The sequence below is a fragment of the Pleuronectes platessa genome, chromosome 5, assembly GCF_947347685.1.
Source record: "Pleuronectes platessa chromosome 5, fPlePla1.1, whole genome shotgun sequence".
Classification (NCBI taxonomy): domain Eukaryota; kingdom Metazoa; phylum Chordata; class Actinopteri; order Pleuronectiformes; family Pleuronectidae; genus Pleuronectes; species Pleuronectes platessa.
In genome coordinates this window covers 23605373-23621980 of record NC_070630.1, presented here as the reverse complement: position 1 = coordinate 23621980, position 16608 = coordinate 23605373, and the positions used below count along the sequence as shown (strand labels likewise).

The window sequence follows — 16608 nt, the reverse complement described above, 5'->3', positions numbered from 1 at the left end:
CTACGTATACCCCTTGTGGCTCCGTTTGGAGGAGGACACTCCCAGTGAAGGGTAAGAATATCAAGTACCAGTTAATAGGAGAAAAATCTCACTGAGCATGATCACAATAGGCCTCATTCGCCAATATCTTCTAAGGAAGTTTACTGTGTTCTTATATCGATGAATACCAGGTTATTGTAAGGTGAAAGCGTCTAATGCCCATAAATGCTATGTGCACAAAGAGAAATCGCAGAAACTGAAAAGAAAAATAAAGAAGCCCGGACTGATTGAATGAAAATCTAAAGACTGGGCCTCACCAGACTCAAACTGTACAAACATTATTATATTTTGTAGAGTCAGCAATGGACATAAATACCACAAAAACAATACATGGAGTACAGTTACAGTCAGTGAAAGCTGTATCAAGAAAAAGCCACATAATTCAAGTAGAAAAAAATGGTATGATCAAAGATTCGAAGTCAAAATAAATATTGTCAAACACAGAATAGAGAGAGGAAACAGGAAAGTGTACAGAGTTATCTGAGCTGGAGCTGCACATCATTGTAGGTACAACTCCTTCTCGGTGTGCACACGGGTAGCACTGCCTCCACAGACCTGGGTGCAGTGCTCCCTTTGTGGTGTGGTTGCATCTCCTGAGCCAGACCTCGTCTCAGAATTTTTTTAATCTGTTTTCTGAATTAACAGGCTACACTTGGACGGAACATTTAAACTAAAGCTGTAAAACCATGTGACAAAATATTCTCTTTAACAGGTTTAAAGAGTTTTAAATTGGTTATCTATTGCAGCTAAAGCCAAATATTCTGTGAGTTTGTTCTCACCTGCAACATTTCCATGCATTAAAATAAAAATGTATTATGCACTGATACTTGTGAGCCTTTTTTAGGATTGAAAATAAAATATTCTAATCTTCCTATACAACTGTAGAATACAAAGTAAAAATCACAACCGACTATTTTACAGAAGCATTTCAGTTGTCAAGTGTGCGGAAGAGTGCTCCTCACTGTGTGTAGACTGTTCTTACATAACAAAAAATCTCATTTAAGAAAAAGTGGTTTTAAGACGAAATTACTCCTAATGATGGTTGGCGAATGAGGCCCATTATTGGTTTCGGTTATTTGACGGATTGATGATGTAGACTTTATTTCCACCTAGGGGCCTAGCATGCTTGTTTGAGCATTTGTATCCATTATTGTGCTCTTGTCTTGATGGAGATATTTTGTAAACCAAAAGTCAAGTGGACAGAGAATATTATTTTTATTTTTTTAAACGTGGAAAATATCAGTTAAAAAGTATCCACAGTTGTGTAGACAAGGGCTTACAGACATAATGCCAACGATAGGACTGGGGAGATTCTCACTAAATGTGCACATATCTCTCGTGTACCAACCCATTCACTTATAATAACTGATGTGTAACAACACAACGTATAAAACTAAGTATGTACGAATGCTAAAATAAAATGAGATGCGTGTCCTTGACTAAATTGCCCTAGTAAATGCTGGGCATGTTTCATATGCAGTCAACACTAACACTGACCTGAGGATTGATTATGGTTTTTACTAAGCATTGACATTGCCTAAATTTCTAAACAAGATCACACAACAAATAAACCCTGTAAATTTGTTTGAACCAAATTAGCCAGGTTTTTGCTACTAAGATGTATTGACATGTGTTGAACTAGTGCATCATGTTCTTCCTAACCAGCCAAACAACACCAGCTTAGTCTTATTGCCAGACATTAAAGTAAAGCAGTGCAGCAGGTTAACCATAAAGATGCTTTCATACATAACATTACCAATTACTTAGCTGATGCTCTTATCCAAAGCCTCTTCCAATTAGTGCATTCAACCATGAGGGTACAAACCCAGAACAGCAAGAATCACAGATACGCACTGAACTCCACAGGTCCTCCTTGGCTGCTGTCTACCAGCAAGCACACGCAAGACATCTCATTTGCATAGAGCAAGCCCTTGGTTGGCAAACTAGTGAGCAAGCTGACTGGTCAACAATTAACCATCCACCCACCAAAAAGTCAGCTTAACTGTTTCCACAGCAACTACCACCACAACTCATTGTGCAAACACTGGAAGAAAGGATTAGTCTTGAAAAGGAAGAGGAGGAAAAGGAGAGAGACAGTAGAAAGGAGAGCAGGACGGGGGGGGGGGAGATTATACACAATAAGGGCTGGAGTCAAATAGGGTTCATTTGCAAAAGTGGAGATCAGTGGTGTCAGTAGTGTGTGAGAAACCCTTCCTCGTCTCCGTCTCCTTCACGTGCAAATTAGTTTGGCTCAGCTTGTTGCCACTAGGCTGGCAGAGGCAACTGGTGACATGAAACTTGTGGTTTAGAGAAAGGGATTGTTTTTCAAAGAATAGAAGGAGGACGACAAGACCCAGCAGACATTGGTTAGAGAGGTGTGAAAAACAAACAATGTATCTGCAGAGTAGGCCTCCAAGTGGCTCTGGGACTTAAAGCCACAGGATTTGAAATTAAATGCAGCAAAGATACGAAAAATGCATTGATAAAAGATATTAAGAGACGATACAGACAGAAGACAGAAGCTAGACGTGGGAACTACAAGATAAACCACAAACTCACCAAATGAACAAAGTGAATCCTTAGTTACAATAAGGAGTAACAAAAACAAGATGTTGGAATACGGGAGCACTATTATCTGGGAGCACTATTATCTGCGAGCACATTTTGATGTGATTTTATATCATATGGAGAAGAGCTGTAGACCTGATATCACACAGTCATCTCATTTACATTCTGTCTGAACACAAGCCTCTCCGAGATATCGTTTACATTGTTTTTAGTAGGTTTGTGTGCGCGAGTGGATAAAAATGGAATCTGACTCATTATCTATCATCCTTTCTGTCTCGCACAACCCATCTTTCCCTCCGTTTTTGCTCACATTTACTGATCTGACAAACTTCAAACATGGTAGGTTATAACACAGGAGGAAAGGCAATGTAATGTCGACTGGAGTTTTTTGGATAAGCTGTTCTTTAGAAAATCTAAAATTATGCTAACTATTGGTCACCAAGGCCCATTCATTCTTTACCAAAGTTCACACTCTAATCTACATCAGTCTGGATTTCTTTCATCAAGATCCACAAATCATTCCTTTTAAAGTCTGAGAATTTTCAATTGGTGGGATCCATCATCAGTTGAAATTTGTCTTTATCTCTAGAAACGTTTGCAGCACTACATGTTGGCAAAGACGTCAACTTACTTCACTTTGGTTCTTTGACTTGCTGGTTGTGTCCATTTTAAAGCCAAAATAGTCCCAATAGATGATTTTGTATTCTCCTTCACTGATTCTGGTGCGCCCACACACCTGTGCCAATGTATCATCAATCGACAGTTGTGGGGTTGACGATTGGACATTTTTAGCATCTCGCCCAACTCTGAAACATTCACTTTGACTCAAGGGTGACCTGATGAGAATTGTGTGGTCCAAGGTCAAAGTCACTGTGACCTCAAAAACAACCTTTTGGCCAAATTAATACCCTCATGGCAAATTTTCATTCACATATCAAATTGGATAAAATGCCATAATGAGGACATTTTATATAAAACTTCAGTGACATGTGTAACAAACTACTCTGGCCATTTCTAGTCTTCCCAGGAAAAAAAGGGAGGCTTCAACCATATTTTGTGCAACTTGACTGGTAGATGAACAACACCATGAGGCGGGGATTCTAGTTTATTTCGCTATCGATACAATAAAAGCTGACGCCTCTAAAATATCAGCGTTTTTAGAATTTTCTCTCGCCAATTCCCCCAGTGAATCCAAAAAAATAAAACAAGATTCAAACAACAAAGATGACAATGGTCACTCAAATGTGTGTGAAATTTTGTATTTTATGAGCCTTTTAACATCAATTGGCATTTCCTACATTGCCAGGCCAGATGGTGAGCTCAAGAAGCACATTGGGATATCCTCCAGAATTCCTCCTCTATTGGCTGCTGTCCACCAGCAAGCACACACACACGCGCACACACAGAGAGAGACCTCACAGCCATGGACATGCCCTCCATGTCTCACTAGCTGCTTTCAGACATGCACTGGACCCCGCAGACCCTCCATATTTTCTCCGGAGGAGGTGCATGTGTCAGCGCAAATGTCAGAGTGAGACGCCCTGCAGTTTCTACAGACTTTATCCGTCTGGCCTTCTAGTATTAAGACTGTAGAAATCATGGAGAAGTCGATGTGTACACAGCAGGGGGTCCCCGCTGGATTCAATGTGAGGGAGTGGGGGGTGGATGGCACTTCTATCACGTGACAGATGCAAAAGTGAACAAATGAACAAAACAAGCATCTCCCAGCGACAAAGGGGTGACAGACACGTGGATGACACTGACGAAGATGTCAAGAGTTTGTGGTGATAAGAGCTGATCCACCTCTCGCCCGAATAATGCAGAGGATTTGATGCTGTTGCAAAACGCGTCTGTGCAGAGAACCTCCCGCTGTGTTGTGCATGTGGGAAGGGCAAACTCTGGGTAAACTTCTATGGAAATTCTCTGTATTTACCCAGAGGTCATGTCTGAAAACGGCTACTGTCTGTGACAGCCCCAGCCTGGTTTAGATCCTTTTAAAAACTTGCAGGAGAGGGGGGGGGGGCTGAAGGCTATTACACAATCTAGAGGTGCAGTTCTTAATATTGAAGTGACTCTACTGGTTGGAATGATGACATTTAACAGACAAGCATGACACTGCTGAAGCAAACTTGGAGAAGGTCAAGCTGACAGACACAAGAAAGGGACAAACTAGTCTAAGAATCCATAAACAAATAGTCTGACATCAAAGTTCTGCCAGTCACTTAACTGTTTTATAAACGGCTAGACAAGGAGACTTAACAAGACAACTGGGTGGGTGCAGACAGTAATGAACAGTTCCAGTTCCTTACAGTATCAACTTCTGTTGTGAAATGAGGGAGCAGTTACAGAGGTACATGAATTAGACTCTGCTCCTTTATCCCTCATGTGAATTAGCATGGCAATTGTTCAAGTTCTATTATGTGGGATGAGCTGACACCATAAAGGAAGTTATCGACAATACGTCAATTAGTTGTTTACCGTCTTCCTCATGGACACTTTGACTTAGTCTCTGCAGGAGCCAGGTTTTGAACCAGGTACCCACTGTCACCTATAAGGACTAACTGTAGATCAGAGTTTAAATTTATCTCACTGCGTACGTTTGAGTGTGGCTGTCTTAAGACTTGGGTGAGAGCTAAAAATGATACACGGAAGCAGCCTGTAAAAGCAGCTTAATATTGGTCAACAAACAGCATTCCCTCTCATCGTTGGTCTTTTTATAGACCAGCGTAGACAGAAATGGGCTCTGCGTATCATGTTCTCTGATGAAAACAGGACATATCTGTCAGGAAGCTCGTTTCAGCTTTGCCTTGTTAAGGATGCACTGGTTTGATATCACTTCTACCACATTAAGAACTGCATGAGTAGGACTTCTCTGGGGTTTAGGGGTTGGGTGAAGGACTTCAAAATGACTCAGCTGCCTGATCCTCTGTCTATTTTCAATACAAGTGCAAAAAGACAGCAGATAACTGACCACAGTCCATAACTGATGACTGAATATGCATGTCTGTCTTTCCTAGACTTGGGTTTACCTTCCCTCCTCCTCACTTAAGATCAAACCCTGTGTTTTCTCTCTGTAATGTCTGAAAATAAACATCTTTACAATTCCACATTTCTGCAATGCAAACAGCAACACCAAAACAGGTAGTCGTGATTTATAGGAATATACGTTATTCAGATGTAATGTAGTTTAAATTATTATTTATGAATAAAATTCATAAATCAGGTTTAGTTAAAGGGGACATATTATGCCCATTTTACCACAGTTGATATGGCTCCTTGGGGTCTTAATAAAATGTCTAACATTTTTTGGTCAAAATACCACAAGGATCATTTAAAACACCTTTACCCTGTCTAAAACAGCCCTCCTCAGATTTACCTGTTTTGAGTGCCCCCCCACAAACACACATACACTAGGAATGGGCATTCGATTAAATTGTCTTAATCGATCGTCGGGAGAATTAACGATATATTTTTGATTAATCATTAATATTTTTATATTAAAATTCACTATTTATAGGCTATATTAAAATGCAGTGAAATCAAGAGTTTTGGAGGACGGTAGACACGCCAGATACCCAAATTCACATGTAGAAGCACTACAAAAGTGGAATTTTCATAATATGTCCCCTTTAACAGTTTCTCCTGCAATTGCACAGGGAGATACCCGCCAAGTAAAAGCACTTGACACAACTCCTTTATAGTCACTTGTGTGTTTGTGCGCATGTGTGCCACTTACGATCTAGTCCATTGACGTAGCGAATAGAAACCTCACAGTGCCCCCACACAGCACTGACGATGGGATACAGTCTCTTGCCCTTTAGCCCTCTAAAAGCCACTCCCAGATACTGTCCATCTACCATGAAGCTCAGCGTTCCTTCATCCATGTCTAGTATTACTGCCAGAGAGTCTGGGAGAACAAAGGACTCGTCTGGCTCCAGGAAGCAGGGGTACGTGGGCGCAGATGTGGAAGCCGGTCGGTTTTTCCCATCATGGTAAAGTCTGTTCCGACCCAGGTCCCAGCCCCAGGACTCAGAGTCCGAGCCCACCAGGGCCAAATAACCCACTGAATGTAAAGGCGCTTCAGCAGTGGCCACGCCCACGACAGCATGGGTTCCTCTCTGTCTGGCAGGCCAGTGAATCCGCCAAACATGGAGGCCCCTGGTGTAACCCACTTTGCCCCGGATACAGTCTGTGCTTTGTGCTACGGGGTGTCGGTGGAACGTCAGCTTGTCATCCTCCTTAACAAAGACGTTGAGGGACCTGTCATCGGCGTTCCAAGTGTGGCGAAGTTGAATCTCAGGACTGGCCGGTGGCATGTCCAGCAGTAAATCCAACCTCGGAGGCCGACAGAAATCGGGTCCCCGCAGCTCGTGGCGCACAGGCTGATATGAAGGCTCCCCACGTACATCCACAGACTTAATACTGCCTGAGATCTTCTGGCCCATGGCTGGGTAGGTCCAATGGAGGACGGGACAGAGGGGAGGGAGATGGACTGACCAAGGGTGGTAATGGGGGGGGGGTAGGTCCTGACGTTACCTCATGGGCGCAGTCGCAACACAGTGGGTCCTGGGTGGAACAATGGCGTTGGACACACGCTCTTGTCAGCTGGGGGAAACCACACTCCTGAAATAAAAAACAAAATCAAACTAAATTATTGGCTCCTGGCTAATCAGCAAGCAACAGAACTGATTCACAGATTTTTGTTCATACAATTCTCTGGCGTAATGGAAAACTAATGTAATTCTGAAATTGAGTCACACCACAAGTATTTCAATGCAAAACATGCATTATTTAGAATAATTTTGTCCAATAAAAGTATAAATTATATCCCATTTTATTTTTTAACTATGACTTCCCCAAAACATTTAGGCAAATAAGAAATCCTCATAAATTTTGGAAATACAGCAATTAGTTGATAATTATATCTATCAACTTGTTGGTGGTCTAAAAGGGGATAGTTTGATCCCTTTTTTGCACAATAAAGAAAACTCACACCATGACAATCTGTTTAAACAGCTTTTTCACTGAAATGTTTTAAACTAAGTGATTGTTGGTGTTTGGACAACTGGTGTCCTAAAACATTCAGAAGATGCAACCAAAGATATAAAGTAAAAGTGTTGATTGTGTTGTGTTTTATGTACAGGCACATGTGCCTGTAAATAAAACACAGACAGAAGCAGAAATATGACAACAATGTTGGCTGGCAACACGTATGCGATATGATAAGAAAAATGAAGGATAACCTTCAATTCACTTCCATTTCTATAGAAAACTAATACTGCAGCAAATGTGTCGTGGAGACAAAATCATTTGAGTTTGTTGTCCAAAAGTGTCACTTTACGTTGCCAGTAAAATGAACAGAAACTATATCTAAAAGATTGGAGCAATCAAGACGTGCGTGTTCGCACACAGTGACAGGATTTGCTGAAACACGCTGCAGTCTTCCTCTGAATATAGTAATGCAGTGTGTACTCCTCTCTTCTTAGCCAATCTCTTCTTCAGCAAGCAAACAAATGTGATGCAATTCATAATTTATAAGTCTTTATAGGAGAATGTATCCTGAACTGAACGCTCTGAGACATTTCCAAAAATGTTCGTAGTTACCATGTGTGACCAGGTCAAGAGAAACTGTACCGACATCAGTTCTTCCAAAGAATCACTCTTTTGTTTTTTCTTACTCCCCTATAGTTTCTTAGAAAACATCTCCACATGAATTTTCCATGGAAAGTACAGAAAGTGTTTCACCCGGGGAGCCAGACACAAACCCCGACGTGTGTGTTTGTGTGTGTGTGCACGAGGGAGTACATTATATACAGAAACAGATGTAGCAATCAAAACAAAACTTGTATGTTTTAAACTTTGAAATTTCAGTTAAAAACAACGCATGAAATCAGCAAGTCCATACAGAGCTCACAAAGTAAGAATAATGTTTGAGCCCATATAAGAATACAACAGGTGATTATCCAAAGGATTCACCATGAGCATGTTGATGACGTTTCTAAAACACAATGGATATAAAACTGACAAGATATAATTCAGAGATGGAAAAGAGGTCCCATAGATGAAACGGACAAAGATGTCACCTTGGAAAGACAACCAGATTCGAGAGCTTATGGTGATATGGGGAGCTGCAGGAGTTGATGGGCTGTAAAGAAAAACATGTGTTCTCCATAATGGAGTTAATACATTATGTCCTGCCTCATGTATGCTGCACTAGCCCCTCGCCTGAAACCTCCAGAGTTTTTTCTCTGTGAAAATACCCATTAGCTGCAACCCTAATCAATAAACTTGGTGACATCCCATGTATGCCCTGTATAAAGCAAATGTATTCACTTCTTATGCACGTAGACAGCCCTCCCCTTAGCAAGGAGAAATCTCTGCTAAAAATGTCTGTGGACACCCCACAGTTATTTAAGTATTTCGCGGAATCATTCATTTTAAATGAGCACAGGGAAATAGCAAGAGACATTTGAGGGATGAGGAGCGGAGGTCATGATGGGGCAAAAAGAGTAGATGATGATTTCACACTCGCAATCAGAACCATGAAGTCACTCAATGAAAGCACTGAAGTAGCACACTTATCCCCAACCGTTACTGTAGTTTCCATTACCACATTCCAGGTGTTTGGAACGTGCAGTACTTTTACCGACTAAAAAACGACCTCACGCTTTCACCGAGCATCACCTGGGGTGGTATTGTTGCAACTGCTTTCTTTAAATTAAATAGGTTAGTGAAGGAACTGAAGAAAAGCTGTTCTGGGAGGAAGGTCAGAGCTGATTAGGAGTCAAGAAATGAGGCGAGGAGAAGCCGGAGAGGGATGTGAGGGATGTGATGGAGTGGAAAGCTGATTAGAGGAAGAAGTGATTAAGGAGGAGAGAAAACACTGAAAGGGCAGGTGAGTGATGGGTCAAATTGGGAAACCTGAGTGAGGGAAAATAGTGTAAGAAAATGCAGATATAAGGTGCAGTTTATTCCAACACTTCTCTAGGTTAAGAAAGCCCAGTTTAGTGGAAAAGATTATCCAGTACAAAACCCAAGGACAATCTCTGCACCATCTCCATCATGTTTGACTTCAATTTATCTGCCCCACTTCTTTAAAAAATAAATAAATAAAAAGGATCAGCCTAGTGATTTTATTAAGCTCTGGGACTAGAGCGGAGCTGCGACTGTTGAATATGCAACTTGACCAGAATCCATGGCACAAACTTGTTATCTCGAGCAAGGGAGGCAGTGACATGAAGAAGGCCTCTGGGAGCGTGACAACCATTGTTAGCATATCAAACATGCACAGCCAGTCTTAACACTCACACACTCAGGGCTTAAGGGCACACAAATTCAGACTCGTAATATGCTGACTTTGAAGTATCAGTCAAACGCACACTCTTATCTGCACACCGGCACCAGAAAAAAACCCAGCTGGCGGCCATGACGACATGGGTATGAGCGTGTACACAACCTCTCACTGGGACAACGACAAACTGGCAGGCGAGCATGGCAACAATTACTGACAATCAATGGGCAGATAAACAGATGGCAATATGTATGCTAACTGAACAATAAGTGTGACCTTTAGACACCGATTTTTATTCCAGTTATGTTTTCCTTGGTGTGAAAATAACAATATACTCAACTGCTCTGCATAACATTGGCATAAAGGGAAAAAAGTATAGATACATGACTAGTCATGGTTAATGTGGACTGAGTGGATGGGACAGTTTGTTGTTTAGCAGGCGACAGAGCTAATATTCCTTATTGGCCATAACACTGATGAAGGGAAAGGAGCCAAAGAAGCTCTGATTAAAATTCAACATTAATAGTGGTTTGACACTTGACGATGTTGTTGTGGTCGTGCAGGGAATTTTAATCATCTCAAGCTCGGGGAGCATCCTGAATCTTGCATATTTTGTGTACTACAAGCTTAAAACATGAGTGGACTACATGGTTGCAGAGCAACAATGATTGCTTCACTGAAATATTTTATTCAGAAATGCTCAATCTGAGCATCATTTCTCATTTCCAATTATGATAGTGGTAATATTTATGAGCATGCAAGTGGTCAGCTGGCTGTAAAGTGGAGTTAGGTTTTAGAGCAACATTTAGCTTAAGAGGAAAGGCAATGTGAGACAGCACTTATCTGTCAGCCGTAGAATTCATTTGTCCTAAGAGGGAGAATTCAGCAGTTTTTTTTTCCTAGACAGGAGTTCCGAGAATGTCTGTACAAGTGAGTCCAAACATGAACACAGCAGCAGATTGTCAGGAATTAATAAAAAGTACATTTCTGACAGAGTCGCTAAGAACTGTATAATAAATTTAAAAAAATTAACACTATAGATGGATTTAGTGGAGCTGTTCGACTTCTCCCGGTTGCGGGGCGGTCCGTGGTCTCTGCGTGCTTGAACAGGAACTGTTTGTATATTTATCGCATGTCATATTGTCATCTCGATATTAAACAAAGTTAGCACATATCGTATGTTTTAATAATATTGTCCAGTGTATCATACGCTGAAGGAGAAAGAAAGGAATCTCCTTTCCTTAGAATTTAGAGAATTCCAACAGTTCTTATCATGGTTGCAATTTAGATACTGTGACTACAGCCCCTCTGAAAACCTGGGTTTTAACCCAGAGCACTGATCTTAAATTAAACCATGACAAACTCCACATTTCACCCTCCACTTTCAAGTGACAACAGAATCTATGGTTGACTTCAGGTAACACAGTGTAACACAGAGAAAAGGCTCTATCTAGAAGCAGTGCCCGGTTTTAGCCATTCAGGGCCACTGTAGAAACATGGTGGTGCTCCATGGTGGACTCCATGTGGGCAGACCCAATACAAAAGTTGGAAAAAAAGAAATGTATGGTAAAAATTAAATTCTTAGATGCTGAGTTCGACGACTCTGCATTGATGCAGTGCCAGAACATAATCAGTTTGTGTTTTCCGCTAAATTCTTAATGCTGCTGATTCAGGATTAGACAGACGCTCATTAAAAAAGGTCCAGTCGTCTTGTGTCAGCATTTGTCGGAGTCGGTTTCCTCCACTGACCTGCGTTCACATTACTTCAATAATAAACACCATCACTGATAACAAATTATTAGGACATGTACAGGACTGATGCTTAATTTATGTTTGTTTGATTTGCTTCAGTTTATGGGACACATGTAACGTGACGCAAGTCAGGACTTCAGTTTTAAAGTGTCTGGAACTATTCAGAGTCATGATCCGACAATTGATTAGTGATTATCAGTTCTTCTGAAGAGCAACAGAAATGTGCAGAAACACACACACACACCTGCAGACAGAAGTTCTTTCCGCACTTATGACGCAGTGCAGGTTTTAACTTCATTGTTGCAGAAGAAGCGACGCCCTGTTTATCAAGGAACATAAATATGAATTCAGCAGTTCTAAGTGTGAGTGATTAGAAAACATCAGAGGAGCAAAGTCACTTGTTGACCAGTGGAGTAAAGCACCTCAGTGCAGTGGTGCACCATCCTTAGTGATGTGAAGAGGATTTCAACAAATATTTCAGAAACAAATTACCAACCCTATCTTGAAGTGCTGTTGTTGCCTTTGAACATATTATTTAACAGGTTAAATCTTGTAGACTACAGCATGTGTGTATGTTGTTACGGGCAGTAGATTTATAATAAATTGTCAAAGTTGTGATGATTATTATAAAAAGCAAAAACTGGATGACCAGATAAGGTCAACTAGAATTTTTGAAGTTTTTATAAACGTGTAATTAGCACAGGCTTCATGTGTAAGCAGAGTGATACAAAATAGAAAGTCTTCAGTAATGACTCACTCTCCCACCTCTCAGACACTCACGTGTGTGAAACACTACACTGGAGGTCTAATGCTGGCTATAGCCGTGCTGAGGAGGACTGTCTGGACGAACTGTAGCCGAACACCCAGTTCGTACTTTATACATGCAGACCCAAACATGGAAAATGTTACTGTAAACAAGTAGACACTACACAGAAGAAGCCACTTTTCTAAGTATGGAAAATAGGGGCCTTTAAAATCTAAATATCACAACACTTTAACTCCATCAAAAACATATATTTTCTAACAAAAATAACAGCTTTGAGGTGGTCATTCATTTCAAGACTTTTCTGGGACACTCAAACTGCCTGACAACAAGGAAGAACCCAGACAAAAAGACTTTGATAAACAGTCGGTATGGGATAAGCCCAGCAACAGTCCTGCCAATACAGAGAGACGGGAAACCAGAGAAAATGTCACAGACTGTAGGAAATCACAAGAGGTCAGGAGACAGACGTGGCCTGTGAGAAGAGAGACATCTTACCATGAAAGCATTTCCCCAAACAGTCAGGCGGCTCTCACACAGCAATGTGAACACGCAATCTCTGCCGCCAAGTAGAGGAGTGGGAATACTTGCTCCTCAGTCTGTAGTCCAAAATGAGGTTGGTACACAGTCAACAGCCAGATGAGTGTGGGACAGGGCACAGACGGACAAGAAAGGGAAGAAAAAAAAAGAAGAGTGTGTGTCGGTTGGTGTTTGTTGGTAGGTCGGTGAGTTCCTGCTTGTGACGCGAGGATGGGGAAAAACAGCTTGGCTCCAGTTCTCAGCTAAGACTGGAAAACAGCTGCTGGAGGGAGGGAGGGAGGGAGGGAGGGAGGGAGGAGAGTGTGAGAAAGAGAGGAGGGAGGAGGGGAGGGCTTAGTATGGAGCACGCTCAAAGTCTTTCCCGAGCAGCACAAAACCACCCACTCTCACAGATGCACCGACTGTGTGCCTCTAGAAAACTGTGGAAAGAAATGTTGACACACACCAAATTTGAAAACCAACAACTAATGACCAATTTTCTCTGCTGTCTTGGAGAGTAGACAGAGGATCAGTCAAGAAAGAGAGCTGCAGAAAAGCACTTTAGAAATCGTTCCCGTTTTGTACTAAATCTATAGCACGGCTCAGGAACCTTAGGCATGCATGCCAATGCGCCATAAGCATTGGCACACAGGCGATTTCTTATTAAAGAAATGTTCAAAGGTCGGGCCGTCACGCAGCCTATTGATGTTAACACCTCCCAGCCACTAGATGCCAGTAATGTGCCATAGGCTCGATTACAATCGCCATTAAATAACAAGCCTCCCAGCCGGCGCTGCTTGCATTTTCCCTACATTAATCTCAGTGAAGTGCAGCGGTTCAGGTGTATTGATGATAGCATCCCCGCTAGCTAAAAAAACGAAGACACGGGCATTTCAGCCCTCATGGGCAGAAGACAATGGCTTTGTTTTTCATAAAGACCGTGCTGTGTTCACGTTATTTTTTGAATATACTGTTTGCCAAACATCCAGTGTTAAGTGACACTTTGAAACAACGCACAAAAAGAAGTTTCAAAGATCAGGCAGACAAGGGAGAATCAAAAGTGCAGTGTCCAGGTATGGGAGTCTTTGCCACTGCCAAGAACAATTTTGAAGGAAGCTTTCGCAATTCTGAATACGAGTGTGGTTGGTGGGGTTAATGACAAACTTATTATTGCAATCATAATGAAAGAAACATGTTTCTTTAAAGTGCTATTCTATATATGGCCAATATTGAATAAAATTACATGTCTGTTGGAAATATTAATGTGGTTGAATAATAAAACTTAATGCTAAAAAATAATGTTGATATGGAACACTAATTAACACCGGATTTTACATTGGCACTTTGTCAAAAAGGTTGGCGACCCCTGATCTATAGTTTTGGTTCTCTGTCTAAAATCTAGCGTGTAATTTTTTTTTTCAAGTATTAGGGATTAAGGTTTTGACCTTTACAATAGTACACACGTACTGAGTATACACTAGCTAATTTTTACTAACATCTGTTTAAGGTGAATATAGTTTAATTATATACCATTTAATAAATAATGTATATTTCACTTCAGAAAAAATCAATCTAATCAAGCCGTGAAGTAAAGTGGGTAGATTCTGTGGTCTGATCTCTTCAGCTAATAAATCTCTACCTGCTAATGAACAGAAAAGGCTAAGGATAATAATTTAGCCTTTTCTAGTAGGCTATTGTCCAGAATAGCATCTGTACGTTGTCACTTATGGGTAAATGATGTCCAATTATGTGAGCCAGAAGTGGCTGAGGTCATGAGACAGCAATTACATAGTGATACTGAAGTAGAAGTTGTAATATCACATTTAATTGTTTTAGAGAAAATAAAACAATGTGCTGGTTTTAAGCATTTAAGTCCACACATTATCAGTAACAACGCCGATTACAGCGGCTGACAACAGCTCTTAATGAGTTAAGCCCGCAGAAAGATGCGGTTTTTGATAATAAGATGCTTGTGTGATACAAGGTACCACACCCCCCACCAAGGCCTTCTTTCTCTTCAGCTCTGACACCATCCCCCACTCTTTTCTGATGTATAAATGCTTCTATCCCTCTCATCTTTCTCCCATGGGAGACAAGAAAGCCCTCCTCTTACTTGTTATCCCCTTCTCAGCAAACAACAGCATTCCTCTGTGCATGCTTGCACTCTTCAGCCTTGGAAGTGTTGCACGCTGAAATCCATGCACATTAACTCAATATGACTTTGCTCAAATTAACTCAAGCGGGAAAAACCACACTGGAGCTTTCGCTGTACAAAAACTGCACACTCATCACATTCATAATTGATTCAACAACAGTCATCCATGCTGAAGGCTGCTGCTGCTGCTTGCCCGAGGACTACCTTGTTCTGATGTGGCCTGGTATTGATATGGAGTGCAGAAAGAAGCGGAGTGGCCTCAAGAAGGGATCAGAAAGAGTGCACCCAGACTGCATTCAATACATGTCTACGTGTTTGTGGGTAGGTACACGGCAAAGTCATTCAAGGATAAAAAGCATTGTGAGAACAGCACTAACAGCTTAGGCAGATAGGCAGCCAATCTCATTTTAGGTCGCAGAGAAGTTGGTAAATTGGCAAGAAAACAGCAAAAGGGTGATAAGGATAAATTTCACTCATGAATAAGTGGAAAGAAACAGACAGGGGGAGTGTAAATTTAAGTTATATTGTTGTGCAAGTGACTAAAAGAAAAGTCCTTAAGAGAACTACGTGGCTATGTTCGAAAGGTCCATTCATCTCCGTCTACTTTACAGAGAAGGTCAATCAGTTATGGTTCAGCGATTAAAAAGAGTAAAAATACAAAAAAACTTTCATCGTCCCCACTCTTTTTCCTACCAACACTTGTTCTTATTCCAGAACCAGCAATGCCTCCAATACTTAAAGAAATGCCACCTCAACAAAACAGCAGTTGCGCTGCACTGCCACTAGTAAGTACTGTTTTTAGTAGTTATTTTCTAGCTTTTTCTACTTACTGTATTTTAACGTTTGTGTTTGGTTTTATGGATTCAAATATCGTATACTTAATGTCATTCCAGTTTTATGGTGTCTTTACGGCTACGATGAAGTGAACAATAAAGAGCCGCGTGATATCAGTAGAGAAACTCTGCGTCATGTTCGCGGGGGGGGGGGGGGGGGGGGGCTGTTACATTAACTGTTTCTCTCAATTTTTTTTACAACCCCGGCAAAAATCGTTTTTATTTATCTTCTACTTCTTCCAGCGTGCGTGCAGTTGAGGTCTGTTGACAACAACTATGCATCGCTTTACATACGTCACATACTACGTTGCTCTGATTGGTTGTAGGTCTATCCAATTGAGCGAAGAGGAATTTTAGTTCCTGGTTCGGATGAAACACGCCCCATAATCACAGCCCAATGGAGCGGTATCAGACTCACATTCTGACTAGAATTGTGAGTAGGACAACGTCAGGCTAGATATTTTCAGTAGTGTCGGTTGGAATAGTTAAACTATCAACAATATTTCACACTGGAAAGTGCCACAAGTATCAAAGCATGTACTGTATACAAGACATCAATTTCAGGGTGTGGCACTAGTGTTGCCAAATGCATCCCATTTATTTTTGTTCTTTTTCAGTTATGACTGTCAAACTAGAAAAAGTTTGACATTCATCTCTGTATGCATATGTTTGTCAAAGGGTTTTAGCC

At 41.1% G+C, this 16608-nt stretch overlaps 1 protein-coding gene across 2 annotated transcripts in view; it reads right to left on the bottom strand.

Annotated features, from left to right (window-relative positions):
* Positions 1–16608, bottom strand: part of LOC128439637 (SPRY domain-containing SOCS box protein 4) — a 52013-nt gene that overhangs the window by 6266 nt on the left and 29139 nt on the right. The window contains exons 1-2 of one of the 2 annotated variants that reach the window (XM_053421999.1): positions 12912–13183; positions 6344–7230 (exon numbers count right to left, since the gene is read on the bottom strand). In XM_053421999.1, coding sequence (XP_053277974.1) covers positions 6344–7052 — 709 coding nt within the window. In that variant the 5' untranslated portion in view covers positions 7053–7230; positions 12912–13183. Of the gene's footprint in view, positions 1–6343; positions 7231–12911; positions 13184–16608 lie in introns of those variants that run through there. The other variant, XM_053421998.1, reaches the window with a different exon arrangement.